The sequence below is a fragment of the Colobus angolensis genome, unplaced genomic scaffold (genome assembly GCF_000951035.1).
Source record: "Colobus angolensis palliatus isolate OR3802 unplaced genomic scaffold, Cang.pa_1.0 Scaffold105, whole genome shotgun sequence".
NCBI classification, from domain to species: Eukaryota; Metazoa; Chordata; class Mammalia; order Primates; family Cercopithecidae; genus Colobus; species Colobus angolensis.
Window position 1 is genome coordinate 4250365 of NW_012111475.1, and position 12429 is coordinate 4262793.

The window sequence follows — 12429 nt, forward strand, 5'->3', positions numbered from 1 at the left end:
ACCTGGCTAATTTTTGTAGAAACGGGGTTTCTCCACGTTGCCCATAGCTGGTCTCAAACTCCTGAGCTCAAGCAATCCGCCCCCCTTGGCCTCACAAAGTGCTGGGATTACAGTTGTAAGCCACCGCGCCCAGACAACGAAGTCTTCTATTGTTAGGATGGAACCAGTAGTTGTGTGTGTGTGTGTGTGTGTGTGCGCGCGCGCGTGCGCGCACGCACATATGTGTTGTTTTTTATTTTAAAATTTACTTTAATTAATTACTTTATTTTACTGGCTGTCATTATTAGACACACTTTCTGGAACAGGTCACTAAACCTGACAGTGGGGAAGATAGTTCATTCCCCCTTCCTCTGACATCCGTCTGGGAAGTGAAAATAATAGAGAAAACAGTAAGATTATTAAGAAGATCTTTAAGAGGAATCAAAATTCTCAGAGCCTTTACAGTCACATCATCAAATGATTTTTATGGCTGTCTGAACTTTCTATTTTAGATGGCTGTAAACTGCAACTGAGTGCAAAAAAAATCAAAATCGAAGTAGTAAATGTACAAAAAAAAAACTTACTTGCACAATATAGTTGCACTCCAAGAGCTGCATTTTGGGATTGAGATTTAGTTTCATATATGTGTATGTATCTTCAAAGGCTTTCTCATACAGTGTCAGGAATACAGCAGCTTCCTGTGCAGTGCGCTTCTTCAACCATGCCTGCAGAAAAGAAACAGAATCTCTGTTTGTTAAGAAAGTGAAACGTGGAGAGACCCTTGAGGGTTCTTCTTCCCATCTCTCTGCCCCACCTGTAAGATTGGCCTCCAGCTGAGAGCAGAGCTGCTGATATAGACCATGCCCATCCTAGAAACCGTGGCAGGAGAGGCGTTCTCAATATTGTGGACTTCAAACAGAAGCTTACAACTAGGCGCCATGGGAATGCGATCTCCATTAGCTAATGTCAGAGTTTTATTGTCATCCAAAACGGAATTTAAGTTCTCAATCCAGATGGCATCCACAGGACCATCTAAAATGAGGAAAATGTTTTCACCTGCAAATAATTAAAACAGCAAATCACTTTTCATCTGCAAATAATTAAAATGGAAAAGTCAAACAAATATTGTTTTAATATGCTGGCAGGGAAAAAATGATCACAAAGGAGGTTTGTGTATACCTTTTTTAGCTTTTAATGTTTTTCTCCACAGAGTAGAAAAAATGCCATCTGTCCAGTCATTGGTAGCAGTGTCCAGTCTGCCAAACATCTGAGGTGCAGTGATGGCTTTTGGATTCATTCGCATTTCTCTGTGAGGCCTTCCGCATTCTGTTTGCGCTTTCATTAGAATCGTAATAACGCTTGTCTTTCCAGAACCACTGGGCCCAAGAGTCATCAAGCCATGTCGTACCAAAGACGTCTCATATAACTACACAATTAACCAGTAAATTAAAAAATGTAATTTATGAGTCTCTTGCTGACATCCAGAGTAGTTACTTGAAGTTTAAAGGCTTTAAATAAGCTCTTCGTTAAAGTAACTAGTTCACTATTTTTAAGTTGTAAAAAATGTTGTTCTACTAGATGTGCATAGCAAATGAGCACTACGTTATAAAATGATATGTGATAAAGTAATAACAATGTGGAGCTAGAATTACATTTTGGAAATAATTAACTCAGCATCTAGTTTTTGCTTCTTGCGTGATGATTCCCTGTGATTTTTGTTTGTTAGTCTATAACCAGCAGTTTTTCCATGCGCAAACTTTCTCGGCATCCAATGTGATGATATCGCCCCTTAGTGGTGGAAAGCAGCAACGCAGAGCATCACAGTGAAGATCCGTTTCACAGGGGCCTTCTAACTCCCCAGAAGTACATCATGAATGAGGATTCCTGTGCAAGTGATTTATTCAGGGAGTGCTCCCAGGAGACACCAGTAAAAAGAGAGGAAAGCAGGACAGGCATGGGAAGAAGCCAAGTAAGGTGTGATTGAGGACACAGCCCTGTAGAGGGCAGACTTGAGCCTGATCCCGCGGGAGACTGGAGTGTAACTTAATCTCAAAGATTGCTCCACCTGGAACCAGGCGAGCTTGACTTTCCTACCCCATAAACTCTTAGAGAGGTTGGTTTGGGGGCGAGGATGGGAAATAAACTCCCGTGCAGCACCTACTCTTTGTGCCTGCCAACAAAATGGCTCCAGTCCTCCTTTTGCTATTAGAAGCAAAAACACACAGAAGCTGGGCAGGGGCACATGGAAATGGTAAAAGAGATTCAGGGAGACATGCTAGGCGTATGGACAGCCACTGTTATAACATCCTGTCTGTAGTTTTCTCGATTAAAAAATAATAAGAAGAAGTCAAAGGTCTGACAGCTGATCAGAGGTAGAGTGAGTTCTTCTCCTAACATTTTGGACAGAAATGTATTACCATTGTAAACTATAGTTTAAAAGCAACAGGCACTGTTCCTGACATGTTCAAGAGCAATGTTATTGACATCAACAAAGAACCCAAAATTCTAGTCGCCGCCCGTTGAGATGGCGAGAATTTTAGAACTCAGTATACTGTATGCATATCATATATAAAATCATGTTTTCCCAGAAATTTTTTAAACTCTTAAAATGGTTTCCAGTACATGAATGATGAAAAGGACTTTTCCCCCATGCACATATTTCTTTGTAAGATTTGGATGTGTCTCAGATACTTGCACATCTTATAATCTGGCAAGAACAGTAAGTTAAAATAAGAATTGTTATATTAATATTTCAAATGCAGTTTTCAACAATGTCCACAATTTCAGCTCCTTAATTTTCCAAAAACTCTGGAAAATATTCCCAAAGCATCAAGCTCATAGAGATTTAATCCTGTGTCTCTGCTACCAAGTTCTTGATTCTACTGGTAATACAATCAGGTGGTTAGACGGTTGTCACAAGGATGAAATGTGATGAACAGAAAGACACCAACATATGCAGTCAAAAGATTCAGGTTTTAGTGTAGGCAAAGGATATAACACGTCCACACACAAAGCAGGAGCAAAGTAGCACTCCCGGATTCCTCAGGCGCTGCACCCCACTGAGGCACCCAGCTGCAGCCAGTACTAACAGACTGGCACAAGAAACCACCTGGATCATTCCATTCCCCAGAGTTTTTATAACCTACTATTTCATCCCAATGTTGTCCCCAGGTGTAGGTAACAACTGCAGTAAATTACTGCTTGATTACTGCGAGGCAGGGTAAATCCATGCTATCTTTCTTGGACCACCACATCCCCCTGAGTATTCTTTTTGCAATGATGTACATATGATGTTTTCATTTAATATTTACATCAAGTAAGACTAACCATGAGTTTTTCTATTCAGACAGCTCTGTTTAACACATACTTATCATTATACTGATAATAGATTAAAATGTCTTTACCTGCACGAGTTTCAGGTTCCAGGGTGGATGGTTAATCAAACCCTCTATCTGAACCTGATTGGCTACTGCTTCTTGCAGTTCCACATAAGTATTACTATCCAGTTGCAGTCCTGGGAACAGGTCATTGATTAAGCTGAGGAACAGGGGTTCATCTTCATCAACCTAAGGTGGCATAGTTTAAAATAAATTTACTCATTCAGTCAATAAATGTTATCAACTAGCTGGGACGTGCATAGTACTTATCACTTCATCCCCAGAGAACCATTTACTACTCTCCTAATTAGGCTTGTATTTTCTAGTACTTTCTCCAGAATATCACTGATATGGTTTGGCTGTGTCCCCACCCAAATCTCATCTGGAATTGTAGCTCCCATAACTCCCACGTGTCATGGGAGGGACCCAGTGAGAGGTAATTGAATCATGGGGGCAGGTCTTTCCCTGCTGTTCTCATGATAGTGAGTAAGTGTCACAAGAGCTGATGGTTTTGTAAACGGGAGTTCCCCTGCACTTGCTCTCTTGCCTGCTGCCATGTAAAGACATGACTTTGCTCCTCATTCACCTCCCGGCATGATTGTGAGGCCTCCCCAGCCATGTGGAACCGTGAGTCCATTAAACCTCTTTCCTTTATAAACTGTCTTTATTAGCAGTGTGGGAACAGACTAATACAATCACCGTTGAATCTACATTGTACCCAAAGTTCCTTAGCATTCAATGTGTTCTACAATCCTGCCCGTCTATTGCTCCAAAGTACCACCTCATTACTTTATCACATGAATGCTTTGCTTCCCACAGAGTGGCATTTGCATTAACCTTAAAAATGATAATTTGTAGTCCCAACCCCATGAGATTAAAGAACTAATATTTTATTTAAATTGGGGAAATAGCCATAACCCTGCATGACTTCATCCAACAATGGCTGGAAAAGTCCATCAGGGCAGTGTTCTGAGCCTTTCTTATAAGCATTAGGTTTGAGTACACTGACTCCAATCCTTATTTAATACATAGATTGCCCTGTTCCCAACATCTGACCCCTTATGATTTCTCTTTCTTCTCCAGGGCTTTGCTGATGTTTTCTTGAATACTTGTCTAGGAATTTCCAAAATACCATTATCTAAGGGAGGCTTAGACTGCACTCCAGCCTGGGTGACTTAGGGAGTATAAGCCTCCGTTACAGTCCATGTCGGTCATACAGGCAGTGAGGTATACTGGCAGGAGCAGTGGATTTGGCATCAGAAAATCTTATACATTTTTGTCCCCTCTTCTCAGCTGATGGTGATTATGGGGGAATCCTACAATTTCTAGTCTCCATTCCCCAATAAACGAAACCACAATAAGCAAGCCAGCCATCCAGATCCCTCAGAGTTGCTATGAGGCTCAAACAAGACAATACACCTGAAAAGACTGTAACAGTAACGAACTCCACAGATGTTAGTTTTTTTAACTAGAATGTAGCTTCCTGAAACATTTCTTCTTCAACTTTGTACACCCATGGCACGGGCACAATATGTGGCATGTAGAAATCCTTATATGCCACATGAACCTGTCCATCAAATATTCAAAACAACCTGGCTAGGCTGGGCATGGTGGCTCATGCCTGCAATCCCAGCACTTTGGGAGGCTGAAGCGGGGTGGATCACTTGAGTCCAGGAGTTTGAGACCAGCCTGGGTGACATGGCAAAACCCTATCTCTACAAAACAATACAAAAATTAGCCAGGCATGGTGGTGCGTGCCACTAGTTCCAGCTACTCGGGAGGCTGGGGCAGGAGGATAGCTTGAGCCTGGAATGCGGAGGTTGCAGTGAGCCAAGACTGCACCACTGCACTCCAGCCTGGGTGACAGAGTGAAACTCTGTTTCAAAGAAAAAAAAAACAACAACCAGGCTGTAAATGTGACAAGCATGAAAGCAGCATGCTCTCCACAGCAAAGATTCCATGTGTTTTGGAAAATAAAAACAGTGTTTATGTTTTGGAAGAGATATATCTGAGATAAGCTAGTCACATACAGAGAAAGCAAAAAGTTCTCATGGTTCTCTGGGAATCCAGATTCTTATGCTGAGAATCTGTGTCACTTTGTGAATAATGCAAGAGAACTAGGTTGAATCTTGGAGCTGAAGCCCACTGATGACCTGTTTCACTGCACACAACTGATAAAAGGAGGCACTTACAGCCCATGTTGGTCACACAGGGTCATGGGGTCTTTTACTTTCTTCTGGAAGCACAGTGGTGGCTTTGCACAGTTATTATCCCTGTAATTATGAGTGCTCACAGCTCAACATCAGCCTACCCCTACTTGTCCACCAAATACAAAGAAACCACATTAAAATTTTGGAAAAGAAGAGAATTCAGAGAAGATACCAGTTTAGAAAGGTTCATATCTCGTAGTCCTCTCATGACAGTGCTTAATTCACTATCTTCTGGTCTGGCTCTTTTTTGAGATCCAAGAGTCCTCAATACAGACAGAATATTTCTCAATCCAAAGTCATAATGAACCTGAGATGGGAGAAGAGGGCAAAAAGATGGTTTAATTGAAAAACTAAACACAGACTCACGGCTCACTCTATGCATACAGGTGGATTCTGATACTTATAGGCCATAGTTTTGGGGTGACTAAGCTGAAAAGGTTTATTAGCTCAACTTTCCTACCTTTCCTTTGACTAAAATATGATCATTCCATGGGAAAATCCAACCTGCATGATCAAGTATTCACGCCTTAAATATCTTTTGAGAAAAATATAGTCTGATATAGTCTGAGCGACAAACAATAGATTTTTTTTTTTTTTTTTTTTGAGACAGAGTCTCGCTCTGTCACCCAGGCTGGAGTGCAATGGCAGGATTTCGGCTCACTACAACCTCCACCTCCCGGGTTCAAGAAATTCTCCTGCCTTAGCCTCCCTAGTAGCTGGGATTACAGGAATGTGCCACCACGCCCGGCTAATTTTTTTTTTGTATTTTTAATAGAGACAGGGTTTCACCGTGTTAGCCAAGATGGTCTCGATCTCCCGATCTCATGATCCACCCACCTTGGCCTCCCAGAATGCTGGGATTACAGACATGAGCCACTGCACCCGGCCCAAACAACAGACTTTTAAATGCATAACCAAGAGGTTACATAATACGTGATTCCATTTATATAACATTCTTGCAATAAAATTCTAGACACGGAGAAAAGGTTAATGGGTTAGGGATATGGGAGAGAGGTGGGTGTGGTTATAAAGATGTAGCATGAGAGAACCTTATGGTGATGGAACAGAGCCGTATCTTACATATTCCATACAACTACACCCCCACACACACACACATACACACACCAGTGCATGTATAACTGATGAAACCTTAACAAACTCTGTGGACTGCTTCAGTGTCCATTTCTGGTTTTGTTATTGTGCTATAATTACAAGATGTCAACACCAGGCAAAGCAGGGGGAAGGGTACACACCTCCCTGTACATTCCTTTGCAATTTCCTGTGAATCTACAATTATTTCAAAATAAAAAGGTCTTAAAAATACACAACCAATAGGTAAAATTAATTCTAAAAGCATTTTAGAAAAGAGTCAATGAGATTTTAACTCACTGATGAGCATTTATCAAGGGAAAATTACAAAGCGAAAAAACCAAATACTATTGCTAGCGGGTAAGCAGTAAGGAGATCTATAAAGTTACCTGTTTAGTAAGTTGCTCTTCACAGAGTTTGTAAAGAACATAAAATTTTTGAGCCAAGACAACGTTTTCAAGAAAACCACAGCTTGCAAGTTTAACTCGCATAATGATCTGAAAATTAATATAGTGAGATTTTTTTTCAACAACTTTAGTGAAAAACAAGTAAACAACATAAAGTACATTATGCTTTCAAATCCTGGCGCATACCTGTCTATCAGGAACCATCATAGCAACGGTTCTAAACTGGATTTTTAGGTTTTCTGGTAGTTCCTGGCGCCCAGCATATCCAGGGTTCTAAAAGTTAAAATATGTTTAATTTTTAATTGTTGATACAGTTTTCATTTCTGAATACAAATATATTTCAGACCTCTAATTCAGATTTTAAGATGGTATTGAAAAATATTAGATTCATAAAATACTTTTGTTTTCTCAAAACAATGTGTATTAGACCATGCATACTTATTAATATTCATATGCCCTTTTATATCTTTCTATATTCATGATATTAATACGGTCACACGCAATTTTTTTGTGACAAAAATTAAGTACCTATCTGTCTACTGCCTTAAAAATAGAAAAGAACATGAAATAATAGAAGAGAAAACTGAATAGATATCTGATAATTATGGTCTAAAGTGTGTTATTGAAAAAAGAAAAAAACTCAGGATTTTATACTGGTGAGCTTCCTTGGGCATTTTTTTTATTCCATCTCTTCAATTATTCTTCGCAGTCACAATTACAGAGCTCTTTGGCTGACAAAAACCCATAGAAGTGAGGAGAAATAAAGATGGCAGTGAGGGGAAATAAAGAAGGGAATGATGGGAAAACCACTGAAAAGGACAAAAGTAGAGGCAGACAGGAAATGAAGGCCTCCTAAGAAGCAACCGGTTGAAGATAGGTCAGACCCAAGTCTCAAAGGAAAGGTCGGAGATTCAAAGACAAGTAAGGCCAACAGGAATGAGTTATCTTAGGCAAGTTTGTTAAAAACCTTCAGTCCCTGACTATCTACTGGACACTGTCAATAGGCCAGGTACCTCATTAGGGGCTGGAAATACAGAAATTGAGGCTGCCTCTCAATACTGCTCTTATCCTTCCTGAGCCACAGAAGCCCACTTGCAAGCTGGGTACAGCAACACCCAGATTAAAAACTACATTTCCCAGCCTGCCTTGCAGCTGCTGTGATTAAATTCTACACCACAAGATGCAAAGGGGCACACTGTATGAAATACCCTTGATGTTTGTTTGAAGGGAGTTGACTCAGTCAATTGGCTGCAACACGATAGTGATGCTTTCTGTAGCATCTTGGGTCATAAGGTGACCTTGAAGATGGAATTCATGATGGAGCAGAACCATAAAAGGATCTTAAGAGAATAAATCCTTACATGTTAAACTACAAATTTTTTAGGTTTCAGTTACTCACAGCTTAATGCAATATCTAATTGCTATTTCCAATATTATTCTTAATCCAGGGAGCATGTTAAGCTCTTTTTAATATTGTAGACCATAGTTTTACACTGAGTACATTTCTTCATCCCACTTCCTGAGTTATAACCAACACTTCCAGACTATTCTTATTTCCCCCTAACTGCTTTACTGGATGTTTGCTTACAATAAGTGTATCAGAAACATTTCTGATTTTGCTTCCTATAATTTATCATCTTTATCCATGGGGACATTTAAAAACTCAGAGTGCTTTGTGTTATCTTGCAACTTCGAGATTTAACTTTATGGAAAACACATAAAAGCTTTAAAACTGGTGACACATAAAAGTATAGAAACTCCCGTTTATTCATGCCTTTGGTTTTCTATCTTCACAACACTGAATCTCAAAGCTCACCCTTAATCACATGGTAACTGAATTTGTTACAATTCTTTGGTACAGGACCTTGTTAAATTATTGCAGGAATTTTATTTTTATTTCCTTTTATTCGGTGTCAAAGAAAAACCAAGTGTGGAGGTTAAGCAGTCAGATTTTGATGTTAGAGAGACAATAACTTCTTCTTTCTCTTACTGGCTGGGTGACCTAGGAAGTTTTTAAGTCTCGCTGAGCCTCAGGTAAGTCAGCTATACAATACCCACTTCAGAGGACTATCATAGCTATAAGATACGGTGTACATGTGAGAGAACATTTCAGGTCCTTCCTCTTGCTAGTTACATGATAGGACGGCACATTTTCCCCCACCCCACCACCCCTTGAAGTTAGGTCATGAAACTTGCTTTAGCCAATGACTTAGGACTTTGTGTCACTTCTAGAAAGAAAGTCTAAGAGTCAGAGCACAATTCTTCATGTTCTCTTTTTCCTTTGCTACAGCAAAGAGCAATGATTGAGATAGCAGGTACCTTGCCAGGCCAAGTACCAGAGTAAGGACATACAAAGCAGCCCTGGCCTCCCACCTCTACCTTAGTCAACCCACAGTGGACATGTGACAGAGAGATAAATCTTGTGGCTTTAAGCAATTAAGATTTAGCGATTGTTTGTTACTGCAGAACCACGTGAGTTACACCATCTGATACAGCACATAGAACATTTAGTCTGCACCTTACACATATTATATTAAGTGGTCAATAAACAGTATCCATCATTATCATTAGCATATTACCTCTGTAGGTCTGGATTTGAATTTTTTTAATTGAAAAAAATTACTATTTTATCTTCCATCTGGCCTATAATGACCACTAAAAAAAATCACACGGTAAGAGAGAACAGCTCATGACTCCTGGATAGCTGGTCATTCATCCACTAACACATGCTTTGTTTTACTTATGTCTGTAACAATTAAATGAATTAAATTGCATTTAAAGTCTTTTTCTCACCATCGTTAAGAAGATTCCAAATTCTGGATTTAAATCAATACAATCACCATCAGAAAAAATGAACTGTTTCTTTCTCTCTTTTCTTGCTGTCAAAACAATATAAATTTGTTGTGCTGCCACTGATAACACAGGCAATTCAATTCTATTAAACTCATCAAAGCAGCCCCAGGAACCTGACTGTGCAAGACCTGGCATGAAAAACAGTTAATTTGTAAAGTTTTACTCTATAATATACCTTCTTGATAACAATCATTTCTCCAGGGCTCCCAAACCATTATACATGTGTAATGTTTCATATCTGGCTGTTGATAAATATGTATGTAATTCCAGTGATAAAGAGAGGTTTAATTATTTGTACATTTTCATCAAAACAATGGAAATAGTACACTGCCAAAATGAAAGTACAAATTTTGGGGGTATTCTGAAAGTAGAAACAACAGTATTTGCTGACAGATTGGATCTGAGTATAAGACAAAGAGTAGAGTAAAGGATAGGTGGAAGTTGTTTGGGGGATGGTTATTTTGTTTGTTGTTATCATTATTGGGTTTTTTTGTTGTTGTTGTGCCTGAGCACCTAGAGATCAGGAGATTTTTTGTTTTGTTTTGTTTTTATATATACATTTTTTTGGTGGAGTCTTGCTCTATAGTCCAGGCTGGAGAGCCGTAGCACGATCTCAGCTCACTGCAACCTCAGCCTCCCGGGTTCAAGCAATTCTCCTGGCTCAGCCTCCTGAGTAGCTGGGATTACAGGCACGCGCCACCATGCCCAGCTAATTTTTGTATTTTTAGTAGAGACAGGGTTTCACTATGTTGGCCAGGATGGTCTCGAACTCCTGACCTCATGATCTGCCTGCCTTGGTCTCCCAAAGGCGTGAGCCACTGTGCCCAGCCGGGAGTTTGGTTTTAAACATAGTAAATCTGGACCTGTTAGACATTTAAGTGGACATGCTAAATCAACAGTTGTATGTAATGAATCTTGAGTTTCAAGGAGAAGTTCAAGCTAGAGATATAATTCCGGAGTCATCATACAGATAGTATTTAAACCTTGGGCCTACATAAGATTACCAAGAGAATGCATGTAGATAGGAAAGAGAAGACAGCCAAGGACTGAGCTCTGAGGCTGATGTATCTTCAAATATTTTTTTTCTCTGTCCATCTGAAAACACCTTCTATCTACCTTTCAGGATTTTCTCAAAATTTTCCATCTGCTGATGGACACTCACTTCTTATTTTCCAGTGTTGCTATGCTTTCTAAAAATATTTCATTTCTGTGGGAGGGAAGCCACATGTGTCCCCTGTTTGCTATCTTGATCCTCTCTACTATTATTTCAGGCAATTATACATTGATTCCATTTTCGTGATCTAACACACATTCCATGCATAGACTATAACACTAGCAATAGTGTTGAATCATAAGAAATTGTTAATATCCAGCCATTTTTGACCTAGAAAAATGGCAATATCATATGGATCAACCCATACTAATGTTGATTATGTGAGATTGCATCACTTTGGATTTATATTAGAAAATAACATTAAAGGGCAATAAAAATAAATTCACCAAAAATAATCTATATTATTTGACACTTGCCTTTGAAAATCCTTCCTAGGCCTCTGAAATCCATTTGATCTGAGCAGTTGAACACGACCACATATTTTCCCAAACACCTTCCCATGTCTTTTGTGGTTTCTGTTTTGCCAGTGCCGGCAGGTCCCGCGGGAGCGCCTCCCATGTTCATGCCCAAGGCCTGAGCTAATGTGATATAGCATCTGCAAACGTTCATCCAATAAAGCACTGTGAGTATGGGATGACACATTACAGGATGACGCAAGCAAAAGTCCAGTGTGATTGGAATGGGCCTGTTTATTTTAGAGTCTGAGTAGCCCACACAAAAGAAGTGACCAAACAAGGTTAGGGTACTTGATATTCATTAAAAGTACTACAGTGAATCCAAAGATTTCTTGAGACAAATTTTGAAACTCCTCAACCCTGACTTAAAACCTTCAGGCCTTCCTCCCATTACAGTCAGGAGAACCAAATGAGCAGTGTTGTGCTGGCAGATGTTTAACAACTGGCTCTCCAGGGAAAAAAAAAAACACCCGTTTTCACGTTTGCCAATTTCTATTGTATAAATACTTCCACTGTGGTCAATGGCAAGCTACCAGTGTGATATCACAAAGTCGGGGCAAAATGCACATAGACAGAAACCAGGTAAGGCCGGGAGCGGCGGTTCACGCCGGTAAGCCCAGCACTTTGGGAGGCCGAGGTGCGCAGATTACAAGGTCAGGAGTTCAAGACCAGCCTGGCCAATATGGTGGAACCCCCTCTCTATTTAAAAAATACAAGAATTAGCCAAGCATGGTGGCATGTGCCTGTAGTCCCAGCTCCTTGGTAGGTAGAGGCAGAGGTTGCAGTGAACAAAGATCACGCCACTGCACTCCAGCCTGGGCGACAGAGTGAGACTCTGTCTCAAAAAAAAAAAAGAAAGAAAGAAACCAGGTAAGCACCACAGGCTGATGCAAGTCAGCTCCAGCACACCATTGTAAATAATAGTTTCACTATGAAATAATTCAC

General features: G+C 40.0%; 1 protein-coding gene across 1 annotated transcript in view; it reads right to left on the reverse strand.

Moving 5' to 3' along the window:
* DNAH8 (dynein, axonemal, heavy chain 8) overlaps positions 1-12429 on the reverse strand; it is a 335359-nt gene that overhangs the window by 163603 nt on the left and 159327 nt on the right. The window contains exons 43-51 of the mRNA XM_011944829.1: positions 11446-11624; positions 9856-10043; positions 7249-7335; positions 7045-7152; positions 5739-5873; positions 3384-3545; positions 1159-1405; positions 794-1035; positions 564-704 (exon numbers count right to left, since the gene is read on the reverse strand). Coding sequence (XP_011800219.1) covers positions 564-704; positions 794-1035; positions 1159-1405; positions 3384-3545; positions 5739-5873; positions 7045-7152; positions 7249-7335; positions 9856-10043; positions 11446-11624 — 1489 coding nt within the window. The remainder of the gene's footprint in view (positions 1-563; positions 705-793; positions 1036-1158; positions 1406-3383; positions 3546-5738; positions 5874-7044; positions 7153-7248; positions 7336-9855; positions 10044-11445; positions 11625-12429) is intronic.